Source organism: Herpailurus yagouaroundi, unplaced genomic scaffold (assembly GCF_014898765.1).
Source record: "Herpailurus yagouaroundi ecotype Mexico unplaced genomic scaffold, PumYag 198, whole genome shotgun sequence".
NCBI classification, from domain to species: Eukaryota; Metazoa; Chordata; class Mammalia; order Carnivora; family Felidae; genus Herpailurus; species Herpailurus yagouaroundi.
In genome coordinates, this window is record NW_024412429.1 from 27,795,261 (window position 1) to 27,809,307 (window position 14,047).

Below are 14,047 nucleotides of genomic sequence, written 5' to 3' on the forward strand. Positions count from 1 at the left end.
GAACCTGAAAAGATCCCCAAATATCCAAAGCAATCTTCAGAAAGGTATCACAGTCTCAGATTTCAAGATACACTACAAAGCTGTAGTAATCGAAACACTATGGTACTGGCACAGAAATACACACATAGGTCAGTAGAACAGAATGGAGACCCCAGAAATAAACCCATGCTTATATAGTCAATTAATCTGCAACAAATGAGGCAAGAGTATACAATGGGGAAAAGACAGTCTCTTCAGTAAATGGTGCTGGGAAAACTAGACAGCTACTTGCAAAATAAAACTGGATCACTTTCTTATACACAAAAATTAACTCCAAATGGATTGAGGACCTAAATTTGAGACACAAAACCATAAAACGCCTAGAAGAAAAAGAAGCAGTAATCTCTTGGACACTGGCCTTAGCAACATTTTCTAGATATGTCTCCCCACCCAAGGGAAACAAAAGCAAAAATAAACTATTGGGACTACACCAGAATAAAAAACTTTTGCCCAGGAAAGGAAACCATCAATAAAACAAAAAAGGCAACGTGCTAAATAGAAGAAGATATTTGCAAGTAATATATCCGACAAGGGGATGAACTCCAAATATATAAAGAACTTACACAACTCAACACCAAAATCCAAATAACCTGATTAAAAATGGACAGAGGGCCTAAACAGACATTTTTCCAAAGAAGGCACACGGATGGCCACCAGACACAAAAAGATGATCCCTATCACTAATCATCAGAGAAATGCAAACCAAAACCATAACAAAATATCATCTTACACCTGTCAGAATTGCTAGAATCAAAAAGACAAGAAATAACAAGTGTTCATGAGGATGTAGAGAAAAAGGAACCCTCATGCACCGTTGGCAGCAATGTAAATTGGTGCAGCTACTGTGGAAAACAGTATGGAGGTCCCTCAAAAAATTAAAAAGAGAACTACCATATGATTTAATAATTCTACCACTGAGTATTTACCTAAAGGAAATGAAAGGGGTGAAAAACACACACCTCCATGGGTTGGTTACTGTAGCATTATTTATAACAGCCAAGTATGGAAGTGTCCATCCATAGATCAATGGATAAAGAAGATACGGTGTACACACACACACACACACACACACACACACACACACACACTGGATTATTATTCAGCCCTAAGGAGAATGAGATCCTGCCTTTTGTGACAACATGGATGCATCCAGAGGGTATGCTAAGTGAAGTAAGTCAGAGAAAGACAAACACCTTATGATTTCACTGATACGTGGAATCCAAAACACAAAACACACAAAAAGCAGAAACACACTTGTAAACCCAGAGGACAAACTGATGGTGGCCGGAGGCAAGGTGTAGGCATACGCAAAATGGGCCAAGGGGAGTGGGAGATACAGCTTCCAGCTACGGAATAAGTCATGGGAATAAAAGCCCCAGCACAGCATAGCCACAGAATGTCGTCAGTGGTACTCCGATATGTTGTATGGTGACAACAGGTAGGTACACTTGCCATGACCACAGTATAATGTATGGATGTGTCCAATCACTAGGTTGTACACCTGTAGCTAGCGTCAATTAAGATAAAAAGATTACGCTATTTTACATGGTAACATATTTCTTTAATGAAGTCTCTGGTTCTAATTTTTATATAACATTACTGCTTTATTTTCTGATAGAAGTTACGAGAAAAAAAAAATTTTAGGAGGTTTGGAAAAAGGTCCCAACAAGCAAATGAAAATAAAAATAGTCTGTAATTATACCATTCTGAGATAAGTACTAACATTTGATGTTAATTTTGAATCCTTTTAAAAATTACATTATGACCATTAACCGTGTCCTTATATGTTACTGGAAAGCATCATTTTAAATAGCTACATAATTTCACAAATGGAGGTATCGTAACTCAGTTAGCTTTTCCCTTATTTAGGGGCATTTAGGTTGTTTCTGGTATTTTTGCTGTGAAATACTGCTATCATATACATTTTGATATATAAATCTCTGCTTGAGTTTCTGTTCCCTTAGTATAAGTTCCTGAGATTCTCTCAGGAGCCAATGCAGTGACAGGGCTCCACGGGTGTCTGTCTGTCAGGACTTGGAAAACTGTCACACATTTGCTGGGCTACAGTCTGTGACTGTGCTTTTTTCTTTAAAAAAATTTTTTTTTAATGTTTATTTATTATTGAGAGACAGAGAGAGACAGAGCATGATCATGGGAGGGGCAGAGAGAGGAGGAGACACAGAATCCAAAGCAGGCTTCAGGCTCTGAGCTGTCAGCACAGAGCCCGACGTGGGGCTCGAACTCGCGAACCGCGAGATCATGATCTGAGCCGAAGTTGGACGCTAAGCCAACTGAGTCACCCAGGCGCCCCTGTGATTGTGCTTTTAATCCCAGCAAATTAACTTCCGAGGGTTCTGTGTTCTCGAACAGTGTCTCCGATTTGCCCATCCACTCAGCTCTCCTCCATTACCCCGCCCGCCCACCCTAGTAGATAGAGTGCGATACTAAGAACGGATCTCTGGACCCACACTTTGCAGATTTGTACCCTGGCATCACCACTTTGTAGCTGTGAGCCTTGTTTGACTTATGACTTGACCGCTCTGTGCCTCAGTTTTCTCGCCTATAAAATGAGGAGAATAATACTGCCTATCCTATGGGATTATTATGAGTATTAAATGAATATATGTAAAACCCTTCATCAATGCAGGGCATAAGGGAAGTGCTATGTTCATACTAGCTATTATTATTCTCAAGGATACATAGAAATGCTAAAGAATAACTTCAAGAAAAGACACCAAGATCCAAGATATTTCAGAGGCGATTTCTGGGTGGTATATAATTATGCTTTTTTGTCTTCATATTATTACATTCTCTTGATTTCACATTTCACAAATGCCAGGGTATTGGAGGAAGATTTTGTTAGACTACTTACTCCCTAACCCTTCTTCCAGAATACTTTTCTTCCTCCCCTGACTAAATTTTCTTTTAATGTTTATTCATTTTTTGGGAGGGAGACAAAGAGAGAGAAAGGGAGAGACGGTGCAAGCGGGGGAGGGGCAGAGACAGATGGAGACACGATCCGAAGCAGGCTCCAGGCTCCGAGCTGTCAGCACAGGGCCCGACGTGGGACTTGAACCCGTGAACCGCGAGATCGTGACCTGAGCCGAAGTCGGACGCTTAGCTGACTGAGCCACCCAGGTGCCCTGTTCCTCCCCTTATTAAAGCAAACCAATCAACCAACTCCACCAGTCATTGTGGTAAATGAGGAAACGTTAGGCGAAAGTCACACGTTCACAACGGGTAGGGCAGAGAGACAGGAGAAGCCATCACGGAGCGCACAGGACAGCCTACCTCGGACGTAATTTAGGGGAAACAAGTGGACTCTTCTTCTTAAACACTTGAGTTTTCCACTCACTGCAAACAAACCTAATCCTAAGCGACACGGAGGCAGGATAACACATTCACTTGTTTGCTGGAGGTCTTCTTCCTGTATTTTACCTCTCGTGTTCCACAAAGACACTGAGTTCCGTTTGTATCACCATCTCCTGGGCTGTTCAAATCCCAGGGCCCAAAACTGAAGCCGGAAAGAGCATACTTGCCTTCCTGGCTTTGGATCCACAGGGCTCCTTCCGGAGACTGTGGGCCGTTCCCAGAAGGCAATGAGAGGAGGGAGGAAGCAGTGGGGCAGAGGAAGGAGACCCTTAAACGGGCAGCGGATGGAGGTCTGTCTGTGGCTTTCTGCTGCCTGGCAGTGCCAGAGGGCCTGGGCAGGGCCCCAGAGGAGAACAGACAACGGTGCCCGGCCTTGCCAGAGCAGCCCAGGCCCCACGCCACCTCCCGGGTGCCAAGGAGTCTGTGAAGCAGATAACGGGGGATCCCTGGCCATGTGAGACGTGAGCGGCCTCCCTGTGAAGATCCCACCTAAGCACCAGCTTCTGGTTTTACCCTGGAATGGACAGCTGAGGGAGAGCATCAAATGCCCGGCCAGCCAGGCTGGCTGGGGGTGGGGGGGGGGTTGGGGGGGGTGGGGGTGTCTGGAGTCAGACCTGTTGTAATGTAAAGAAACAGATATTTCTTGTATAATGGAGATTCATGATCGCTGTACTATCTTTTATGAAATCGGGTGCTTTATAAATATCAAATCGCTTGCAATGAGCCTCACATGTGGTCACGGTGAATCTCAAGATCGTAACTGGACACCGCTAATCGAAGGAACGGCAATCCCGAAACCACACGCCCGTGTGCCTCTATTCGTTGCTGTGTGAGGCTGGCTCCTGCTGTCTCGTCCCCGAGGAGCCACCTCACACAGATGCACTCTGTTCTATGCAGGAAGAGGAAGGCGTTTCTGCAGCTGTCCCGGCTCACGTCCACTAATCATCTTTATAAAACCCATTTTGTCTGAAGGTTTTCGAGCGCCCCCACCATAGGAAACTAATAGCTTTCAAAGGAAAGGCTCTCTTGAATCACGTGCGATTAAGGGGGCTCATTTTAACTGTATGTTAGTTGTCTGAGGATAGGAGTCTCTGAGAAATGCCGAGTGAGTCTGATCTCAGCCAGCAGGGCAGACCCTGATAACAGGTCAGGGACAAATGCCCAGTGGGAGTTGTTGGCACAATAAGGTTTAAAGCTTTTGACACAAAAGTAAATAATGAGCAAAATATCTGGGTTATCACTCAGGGAGACTGTCTCTTCTCCCCCTCTCCGGTTGTTACTCTCTGAACTTTGCCTTGGGTGGACAAAGGCCATCTGTCCTCTCCCGGGTCACTGCAGGGTACAGATGTTTCTTTTTTACTAATCTTCCATATTGGAGGTGATGCTCGCGCGAGCACTGGTTCGGTGCGGAAGTCAAGTGGACCCAAGCCAGCATCCGGCAGCTTCGGCTGACCCACAGCGATGGTCCCTGTGACCCATTAAACCACAGTGGTCACTGAAGAGAACGAGCTTATTGGTAGGGGGACCACAGAGTGATGGGCCTGTGATTTGGAAAGACCGACCAACTCCTGATTGGTAAAAGCATTGTGGAAGTCACTAGGACTAAAAAGACAAACGACTAAATCAGTTACAGGCCATTACTAAAAATTATATTCGGAAACAAAGGATTTTGAAGTCTCTTTTTGATGTATGGATTCCTATGTGTAAAACTTAAGGTGACAACATGCTGGGTCTGATGGGACATTTTCCTGACCTCTAAAATTTGAGGAAGTTTGCAACTTCCAAGAGGCCACATTCTGGCCAAATAAAACATTCACTCAAGCTCTGTTTAGCATGTACTGTAAATGTCCAATGTACAAGATGTCCAATGTACAAATGTACAAATGTAAATAAGCATTGATCTGAAAGGCACAAAAACACAAATGATAAAATTTGCTTTAGCTTCAAATTTGACAAAAGACTTTGCTAGGATTATATTTCCTAATTCTCATAGGAAATGAAGCAGGGCGCTTGGGAGGCCATCTTTGCTGCTATGACAACTCACTTATCTGGCACTACTTGGGGATGCTGTTTGTAAACAGGAAGTTATCTGAATGTTAGATCTTACATTATCTAAATGCTGAAATTTCTGCAGCTGAGTTATTTTGTAAGGATTATTTTAATTGTAAATAGAAGGCCCTAAATATGCTTTTACTATTTCTTGATGATTCAAGGCCATCGTTCATGCAACCAGTGGCGGTGCCGTGATCTGATCCACAGCTGTTCTTTGGGACCACTGATGTTTGCTGGCCGGCCTGCCTTGGTGCCACGGACGCCAAGCTGGTCAGAGCAGGCTGCTGGGCTCCCTCTCCCCATGAATATATTCAGCTGAGAAGAAATCCAGGCTCAGAGGCCCTGCCAAACCCCATCCAAAGGGGAGTGAACATTCCTTCCAACTCAGGCTTTACCCATGACTCTTTCATACCATAAAGTATTTCACATGTTAAGGGACCAGAGTGCAAGCTCATGAGTCTACAGTCAATGAATATTTATTAAGAATAAGCATGAAAAAAAAAAAAACAAAAATAAAAAGGGGCGCCTGGGTGGCTCAGTCAGTTGGGCGTCTGACTTCGGCTCAGGTCATGATCTCGCGGTTTGCAAGTTCGAGCCCCACGTCGGGCTCTGTGCTGACAGCTCAGAGCCTGGAGCCTGCTTCGGATTCTGTGTCTCCCTCTCTCTCTGCCCCTCCCCTGCTCATGCTCTGTCTCTCTCTGTCTCAAAAATAAATAAAAACATTAAAAAATTAAAAAAAAATAAGGCATGCCTATCTTATGGCCCCTGGTTCAGAGCACAATGAAGCTTCTCTATAAATGTTGACTGATGAAGTGTGTGTGTGTGTGTGTGTGTGTGTGTGTGTGTGTGTGTATGAGAGAGTGAGTGAGAGAGAGAGACAGAGGAAGAGACAGACACACAAAACACATACTAGCAATGTTCAACAAAACAGTGTCAAATTTAGTAATGGTGGCATAAAAGATCTTAGGGAAAAATATAGTTTTTAAGAGAGTATTTATACATTGTCTTAGTCTTTCAATGGAAGATGAATTTGCATATGTGTGTGTGCTCCTTCACACAAATCAAATATCTTGAGAAAAATGTTGGATAGCCTCAAAAATAGGTATTTTCACGTCTTAAAAGAATCACAGTGCAGTTAGGAAACCTCAGACATCATATGTGTCTCTTTCCAACCTCTAGAGAGGTTGAGAAATCCAGAAGTAGTCGTCTAGGATTATAAGTTCTATATTCCTGTGGCTGCTTCCAACTTTGGATCATTCTTATATTAAAAAGCGTCCTTCCTCAGATACACCTGGATTACAGTGTCGTTTTTGTGTCCTTTTCACAAAGGACACTCTAGTCAGTTTCTTAAAGATACTTATTAAGCTACCTCTTAACGACACAGCAGTCAGCTTCTACCAAGTTCTAGTAACTGGGCTAGAATGTGTGTGTGTGTGTGTGTGTGTGTGTGTGTGTGTGTGTGTGTGTGTGTGTGATATGTTCTTTGTTGGAAGATCAAAATGAGTTAGACATGGTTGGAGGGCTCAAGGAGCTGAAAGTTCAGAGAGGGAAAGGTGGATGCATTCACAAATAACTCTGATAAATGTGGTAAGGGCAATGACAAACACATGCTCAAGGCTCAGTGATGGAAGCACAAATGGTGATCTTGATCTGGGTTTGTTCTCAGGGTTAGTCCTTTCTATGTGAGCACAAGCCCAGCAGGGTCCAGCCACCTCAGTCGTCTGTGGTCAAGAGACCCTTGAATGTCAGGGGAAGACACCGTTGACCACCCAGGAGTCAGGCACTCAGTTATTCCTCCCATAAGTGTTTTGCACGCATTACTTTCTTTCTGTAGTACTGTGAGAGGATAGAAAATATATATACTGGTCTGTGCCTGTTTCCTGGCACAAAGCTCCTAAAATCCTTACAATTTCCTAAGTGACATGAACACTCGACGCATCTCTTGTTCTGATATTTGTCTTTCACCCCATCCTGATTCCTAAAACACTTGTAAATGGCTAAGTGACAAGAGCACTAGGGACGTCTTTTGTCCCAAGGAGGCGACTCTGGGTGGACTCCTCGATGGGGGCTGGTCTCCAGAAAGACCACGCCATGATCAGATGCTGGAAGTTCAGGGGAATTCAGACTATATTGGGAGGACACCCTGCATCTGATCCAAGGCCTCTTTTAAATTAGTTTACAGGGGCGCCTGCGTGGCTCAGTCAGTTAAGTGTCTGACTATTGATTTCAGCTCAGGTCATGATGTCACTGTTTGTGAAGACTGAGCCCCCTGAGGGGCTCTGTGCTGACAGCAAGGAATCTGCTTGGGATTCTCTCTCTCTCTCTGTCCCTCTCCCGCTTGCACTCTTGCTCTTTCAAAATAAATAAATAATAAATTTACAAATTGATATACCAAAAGTGCATTGCTTTGTGACTTTTAAATGTTTATTTATTTTTGAGAGAGAGACAGAGAGAGACAGAGAGACAGGGAAAGAGCATAAGCAGGGGAGGGGCAGAGAGAGAGAGAGAGAGGGAGACACAGAGTCTGAAGCAGGTTCCAGGCTCCGAGCTGTCAGAACAGAGCCTGACGCGGGGCTTGAACTCACAAACCATAAGACGGTGACCTGAGCTGAAGTCGGATGCTTACCCCACTGAGCCACCCAGGTGCCCCACTTCGTGATTTTTAGACACTAAGGTGCAGAAGCATGCTAAGAACTCGATGTTCTGAGAGTCAGAGATTGTCAATTTGTCTCAGTCAGCAGCAGCTTTCTAGAATGCAGTCACCTCTTATTTGTTGCTCTGCACCACGTACATCTATCAACCTCCGAATATTCCAGCCATCCACTGCCTAGATTCAAACAAACCACCACCTGTGCGTCTTACGTTCCTTTGCTCTCTTCCAATACAAGAAACCCCAAGAGCCGTTAAGACGCTCTGGGCACCTGAACCTAAGGCAGGATGGCAATTTCCCATCCGGGCCGAACGCTCTGAATACGCTTACCCACTGTGGCAGGAGCCTGTTGCACGAACCTGAGCAGAAGGTGGAGGCGAAGTTCTGGAGGGCCGAGTCCACCTCCTCCACGCTGGGCAGAGCCAGCAGGCGGGGCAGGAGGCCCTCCAGGGCCTGCAGGAACAGCCTGGCGCTGTGCTGGTCCGCCTCCTGGTTCTTCAACAGTTTCAGGGACAGAGCGGCAGTCCGCAGGGACCTGTGGCCCAGGCAGTCCCGAGGGGTCTGCTCTTCGTCGGCCAGGGAGCCGTTGTCCGACCCGATGTCCGACACGTCGGACCTGCCCGAGTCCTTCTCTGCCGCCATCGAGTACTGGTCGCAGGAGTCGAACTCGGTCCGCGAGAGGTCTTGGTCATCTACGCTGAAATTGCTCTCGCTGTACCGGGAGCCGTAGGACCTCATCCTGCAGTCCACCGACAGGAAGTTTGTTATGTCGGGATAAGCCACTGTGTGGCTCCTCTGGACCACGTCTGGTTGGTCGACCGCCTCGGGCTCCGGCACCTTGCTCAGCATCTCCCTGCTCTCCGGCTGTGCCGGCGACCTGAGGCTGTGCTTGTGGTTGTCGGAGCGGTCCTCGGGCGTGGTCTGGCCCAGCTCACCCTCCAGGGTGGTCTGGCCTGTGTCCGTGGTCACACTGATGCTGATGTCCGGGCTCCTCTCGTTCCCCGCCTCCCACGGCGTGTGCTCGGAGGACAGGACGCGCCGCTGCCAGCGGAAGTCGGCCTCGTTGATCTCCATGGAGTCCCGGCTCCATTCAGCCCCGTCCTTGAGCTCCTCCAGGCGCAGCAGCAGCAGCTGCACCTGGCCTTCGCTCAAGCCCTTGCCCTGGCTCAGCTCGTCCAAGGCCCCAAGCAAGGTGCAGACGCAGGACACGGCCGCATAGCACGCCTCGATGCCGCCCTTGATGCACGCTTCGGTCATGCCATCCATGATGCTAAGGGTTCGAGGGAGAAAACAACATCAGCATAGGCAACGTGGGAGAATGCTCCAGAAGGAACAAGGCGGGTGAGTCTGGTGAGCAGGGCAGTATGCAAAACAGATCCTCTGCTCTACATGAAGTGAAATGGTCTGGGCAAAAAGTAAAATGAAATAAACATGCTCCGGCTGGCAGAGGAAAACCTCCAGGTGAAGTGGCCCACCTTGAATCACACTGACTCTTGGTTGGCTGGTTTATCTGGAGACACACAAAAATTCCGGATGGGAGTTTGTGATCTCCACAAGGACAGGCACTGCATAATCTCACTTTTGGATTATGTTCGTTTTGTTTTTTTTTTTTTCCCCCCCGAAAGCAAACAGTTATAATGGCTATAGGATAATGAGGACATCCTCTATAAGACGAATATATTCCGGAACAGGTGCAGGTGAATATAACAACTGCAAATTAGATGATGTTCAGTTTTCTAGGGAAGCGACAAGTAAAGGAATCTTATAGCTATAGTGCTGGAATTCAAAAAGTTTTTCCCCAACATAACCCCAATGGATAATTTTTGTACATTTCATTCTGTACATTGCGTTTACTTTAAGTATGCCAATATGGAAAGTTACAGGATTGTAATACATTGAGATAAGACTTCTCATATGGCTTGCGGGGACATTATTGAACAATAACATTCCACGTAAGGCAGATTCATAAAAATTTCAGGGCCTTAAAAACAAGGTCAAGTGCATTCAGAGAAGCATCGCTCGCCAAACAATAGTAGGTGGAAAAGGGGAATGTATCATACAGTTTGAGAAGATCCAGATGAGACTTTCGTTTTGAAATTGATCTTTTTCTGGATTCTGGTTCAGTGGAGCCGGGTCCTGCCAAATCACAGAGGCGCTGTGGGCTCCCAAGCAGCTTTAAGAAAAGGGGGAGACAATAACAGTAAAGTGAACACCATAAAGAAGCACAAGGTCTTAAAATTGTGAGTTCAAAGAGACATGTACGCTCTCTATTGATTGACACACTCGAAAAAAACCCCACAACTGTTTGGAACTACAAATCTTTTTTTTTTTTTTTTAATTTTTTTTAATGTTTATTCATTCTTGAGACAGAGAGAGACACAGCATGAACAGGGGAGGGGCAGAGAGAGAGGGAGACACAGAATCAGAAGCAGGCTCCAGGCTCTGAGCCATCAGCCCAGAGCCCGACGCGGGGCCTGAACCCACGGTCCGTGAGATCGTGACCTGAGCTGAAGTCGGACGCTCGACCGACTGAGCCACCCAGGTGCCCCTGGAACTACAAATCTTAATAGAACTGATCTAAGTATCCATCTTGTCACAGAACACACATAGGGTTCCCAGGTCCTCAGTTCAGGACTGGCTTAGACAAAGCAAATTCTCTAAGGGGTTGTTTCAAAAACTTTTATAGCACAGAACAATAAAGCACTTGTATCTACCTTCTTTAGTGAGAATGGCCTCTAATTTAACTTCCCTCTACTCTCTTTGTCTCACTTTGCTATCGGAGCCGGCTAGCTGCAAACTGCATTGATCAAGCATACCCAGAACATTCTCCAGAATAGATCATATGGGAGGGCACAAAACAAGTCTTAAATTTAAGAGAACTGAAATCATATCAGGAGTCTTTTCTGATCACGTTGGCACGAAACTAGAAATTAATTACATGAGGAAAACTGGGAAATTCACAAATACGTGAATTTTAAACAACATGCTACCAAACAACTAACGGGTCAAAGAAGAAACGAAAAGAGAAATTAAAAAAGACCTTGAGACAAACAAAAATGGAAATATAACACCCCCACATTTATGGGATGCAGAAAAAGCAGTTTCAAAAGAAAAATTTAGAGCAGTAAATGCCTACCTCAAAAAAATAAGAAGAGTCTCAAACAAATAATGTAACGTTACACTTTAAGGAACTAGAAAAAGAACAGGTGAAGCCTAAAGTTAGTAGAAGGAAGTAAATAAGAAAGATGACAGCAGACATAAATGAAATAGAGACTAAAAAACAACAGAAAAGATCAATGAAACTAAGAGTCGATTCTTTGGAAAGATAAAATTGACACACTTTTATTAGACTCACCAGGAAAAAAAAACTGGAAGATTTAAATAAAATCAGAAATGAAAGAGGTGTTACAACTGATACCACAGAAATACAAAAGACCCCAAGAGACTCTTATAAAAATGATATGTCAACAAATTGGACAACCTAGAAGAAAAGAATACATTTCTAGAAATATATGACCTACCAAGACTGAATCATGAAGGAACAGGATATCTGAATAGATCAATTACTGGTAAGGAGATTGAATCAGTAATCAAAAGCCTCCCAACTAACAAAAGTCCAAGACCAGATGACTTAACCAGTGAATCCTACCAAACATTCAAGGGATTAATATCAATCCTTCTCAAACTCTTCCAAAAAGCAGAAAAGGAGGGGATTCTTTTCTAATTTTTTTTTTTTTTTTTTTAGTGTTTATGTATTTTTGAGAGAGCATGAGCAAGAGAGGAGCCGGGAGGGAGGAACACACAGAATTCAAAGCAGGCTCCAGGCTCCTAGCTTTCAGCACATAGCCCAATGCAGGGCTCAAACTCACTAGCTATGAGATCGTGACCTGAGCTGAAGTTGGACGCTTAACCGACTAAGCCACCCAGGCGCCCCAGGAGGGGACTCTTTCAAACTCATTTTATGAGGCTATCATCACCCTGATACTAAAACTTGACAAGGACACCACAAGAAGAGAAAATTAGAGGCCAACATCTCTGATGAACATAGATGCAAAAATTCTCAATAAAATGTGATCAAACTAAATTCAACAACGTATTAAGAGGATCATATACCATAATCAAGTGGGATTTATTCTAGGGATGCAAAGATGGTTCAAGTGACTGAGCCACAAATTAGTCAAGTGATTCACAACGTTAACAAAATGAAGGACAAAATGAAAAGATAATTTCAATTGATGCAGAAAAAGCATTTGACAAAATTCCACATCCACTTATGATAAAAACTCTCAAAAAGGTGGGTGGAGACGGAATGTATCTCAACATAATAAAGGCCATATATTACAAATAGCATCCTATTCAACAGTAAAAAGCCAAAAGTTTTTCCTCTGAGATCAGGAGCAAGACAAGGATGCCAATCTTGCCACTTTTATTCAACATAGTATCATCAGTCCTAGCTACAGCTATCAGGCAAGAAAAAGAAGTAAAAGGCATCCAAACTGGAAAGGAAGAAATAAAACTGTCACTATTTGCAGATGGCATGATATTATATATAGAAAACTCTACAGACTCTTTTAAAAAACTGTTAGAACTAACAAATGAATTCAGAGAATTTGCAGGGTACAAAATCAGCATATAAAAAAATCTGTTGCATTTCCATACACTAATGAACTATCAGAAAGAGAAATCAAGAAAATACTCCTATTTACGAGGCATCAAAAAATAAGGAAATGCCTAAGAATAAATTTAACCAAGGAGGTGAAAGACCAGTATACTGAAAACTATAAGACATTAATAAAATAAATTGAAGATGACACAAATAAATGGAAGGATGTTCTGTGCTCATGGATTCAAAGAATTAATCTTGTTAAAATGCCCTTACTACCCAAAGCAATCTACAGATTCAATGCAATCTCTACCAAATTTCCAAAGGCATTTTTCACGGAAACAGAACAAACAATCCTGAAATTTGTATGGAACCATAGAAGACCTGGAATAGCCAAAGCAATCTTGAGAAAGAGAAAAACAGGAGCCATCACACTCCCTGATTCAAACTTTATTACAAAGCTATGGTAATTAAAACATTATGGCACTGCATAAAAACGGACGCATAGATCAAAAAGAACAGAATAGAAAGCCTAGAAATAAGTCTATACGTGTATGTCAATTAACATATAACAAAGGAGGCAGGAATATACAATCGGAAAAGGACAATCCCTTCAACAAATGGTGCTTGGAATGCTGGACAGACACAAGCAAAAGAATGAAAATAGACGACTGTCTTCCACCATACACAAAAATTAACTCAAGATGGATTGAAGGCTTGGATGTAGGCCTTGAGACCATAAAACTCTTAGAAGAAAACATAGGCAGTAAGCTCCTTGACATGAGTCTTGCAGATGATTTTTAAAATCTGATACCAAGTAAAAACAACAAAAGCAAAAATGATCATGTGGGACCACATCACACTAAAAAGCTTCTGCACAGCAAAGGAAACCATCAACAAAATGAAAAGGCCACATACTGAAAGTATTTGTAAGTCACGTATCTGATAAGGGGTTAATATCCAAAATACAGAAAGAACTCCTATCACTCAATAAAAAGATAAAAAAAAAAAACCCCAAACAATCCAATTTTAAAACTGGGTAAAGGACTTGGGTAGACATTTCTCCAAAGAAGACATACAGATGGCCAATGGACATATGAAAAGATATTCAACATCAATCATCACCTGGGAAATACAAATCAAAACCTCAATGAGATACTACCTCAGACCTGTTAGAATGGCTATTATCAAAAAGACTAGGGGTGCCTAGGTGGCTCAATCAGTTAAGTATCTGAGTCTTGGTTTTAGTTCAGGTCATGATCTCATGGTTCACAGGATCAAACCCAATAAATAAACTTAAAAAAAAGACTAGAAAAAACAAGTGTTGGCAA

At 43.5% G+C, this 14,047-nt stretch overlaps 1 protein-coding gene across 1 annotated transcript in view; it reads right to left on the bottom strand.

The window, feature by feature from the left end:
- The window catches only part of ARFGEF3 (ARFGEF family member 3), a 183,433-nt gene that overhangs the window by 63,820 nt on the left and 105,566 nt on the right, over nucleotides 1-14,047 (bottom strand). The window contains exons 13-14 of the mRNA XM_040448631.1: nucleotides 10,174-10,286; nucleotides 8,473-9,383 (exon numbers count right to left, since the gene is read on the bottom strand). Of these exons, the coding sequence (XP_040304565.1) occupies nucleotides 8,473-9,383; nucleotides 10,174-10,286 (1,024 nt within the window). The remainder of the gene's footprint in view (nucleotides 1-8,472; nucleotides 9,384-10,173; nucleotides 10,287-14,047) is intronic.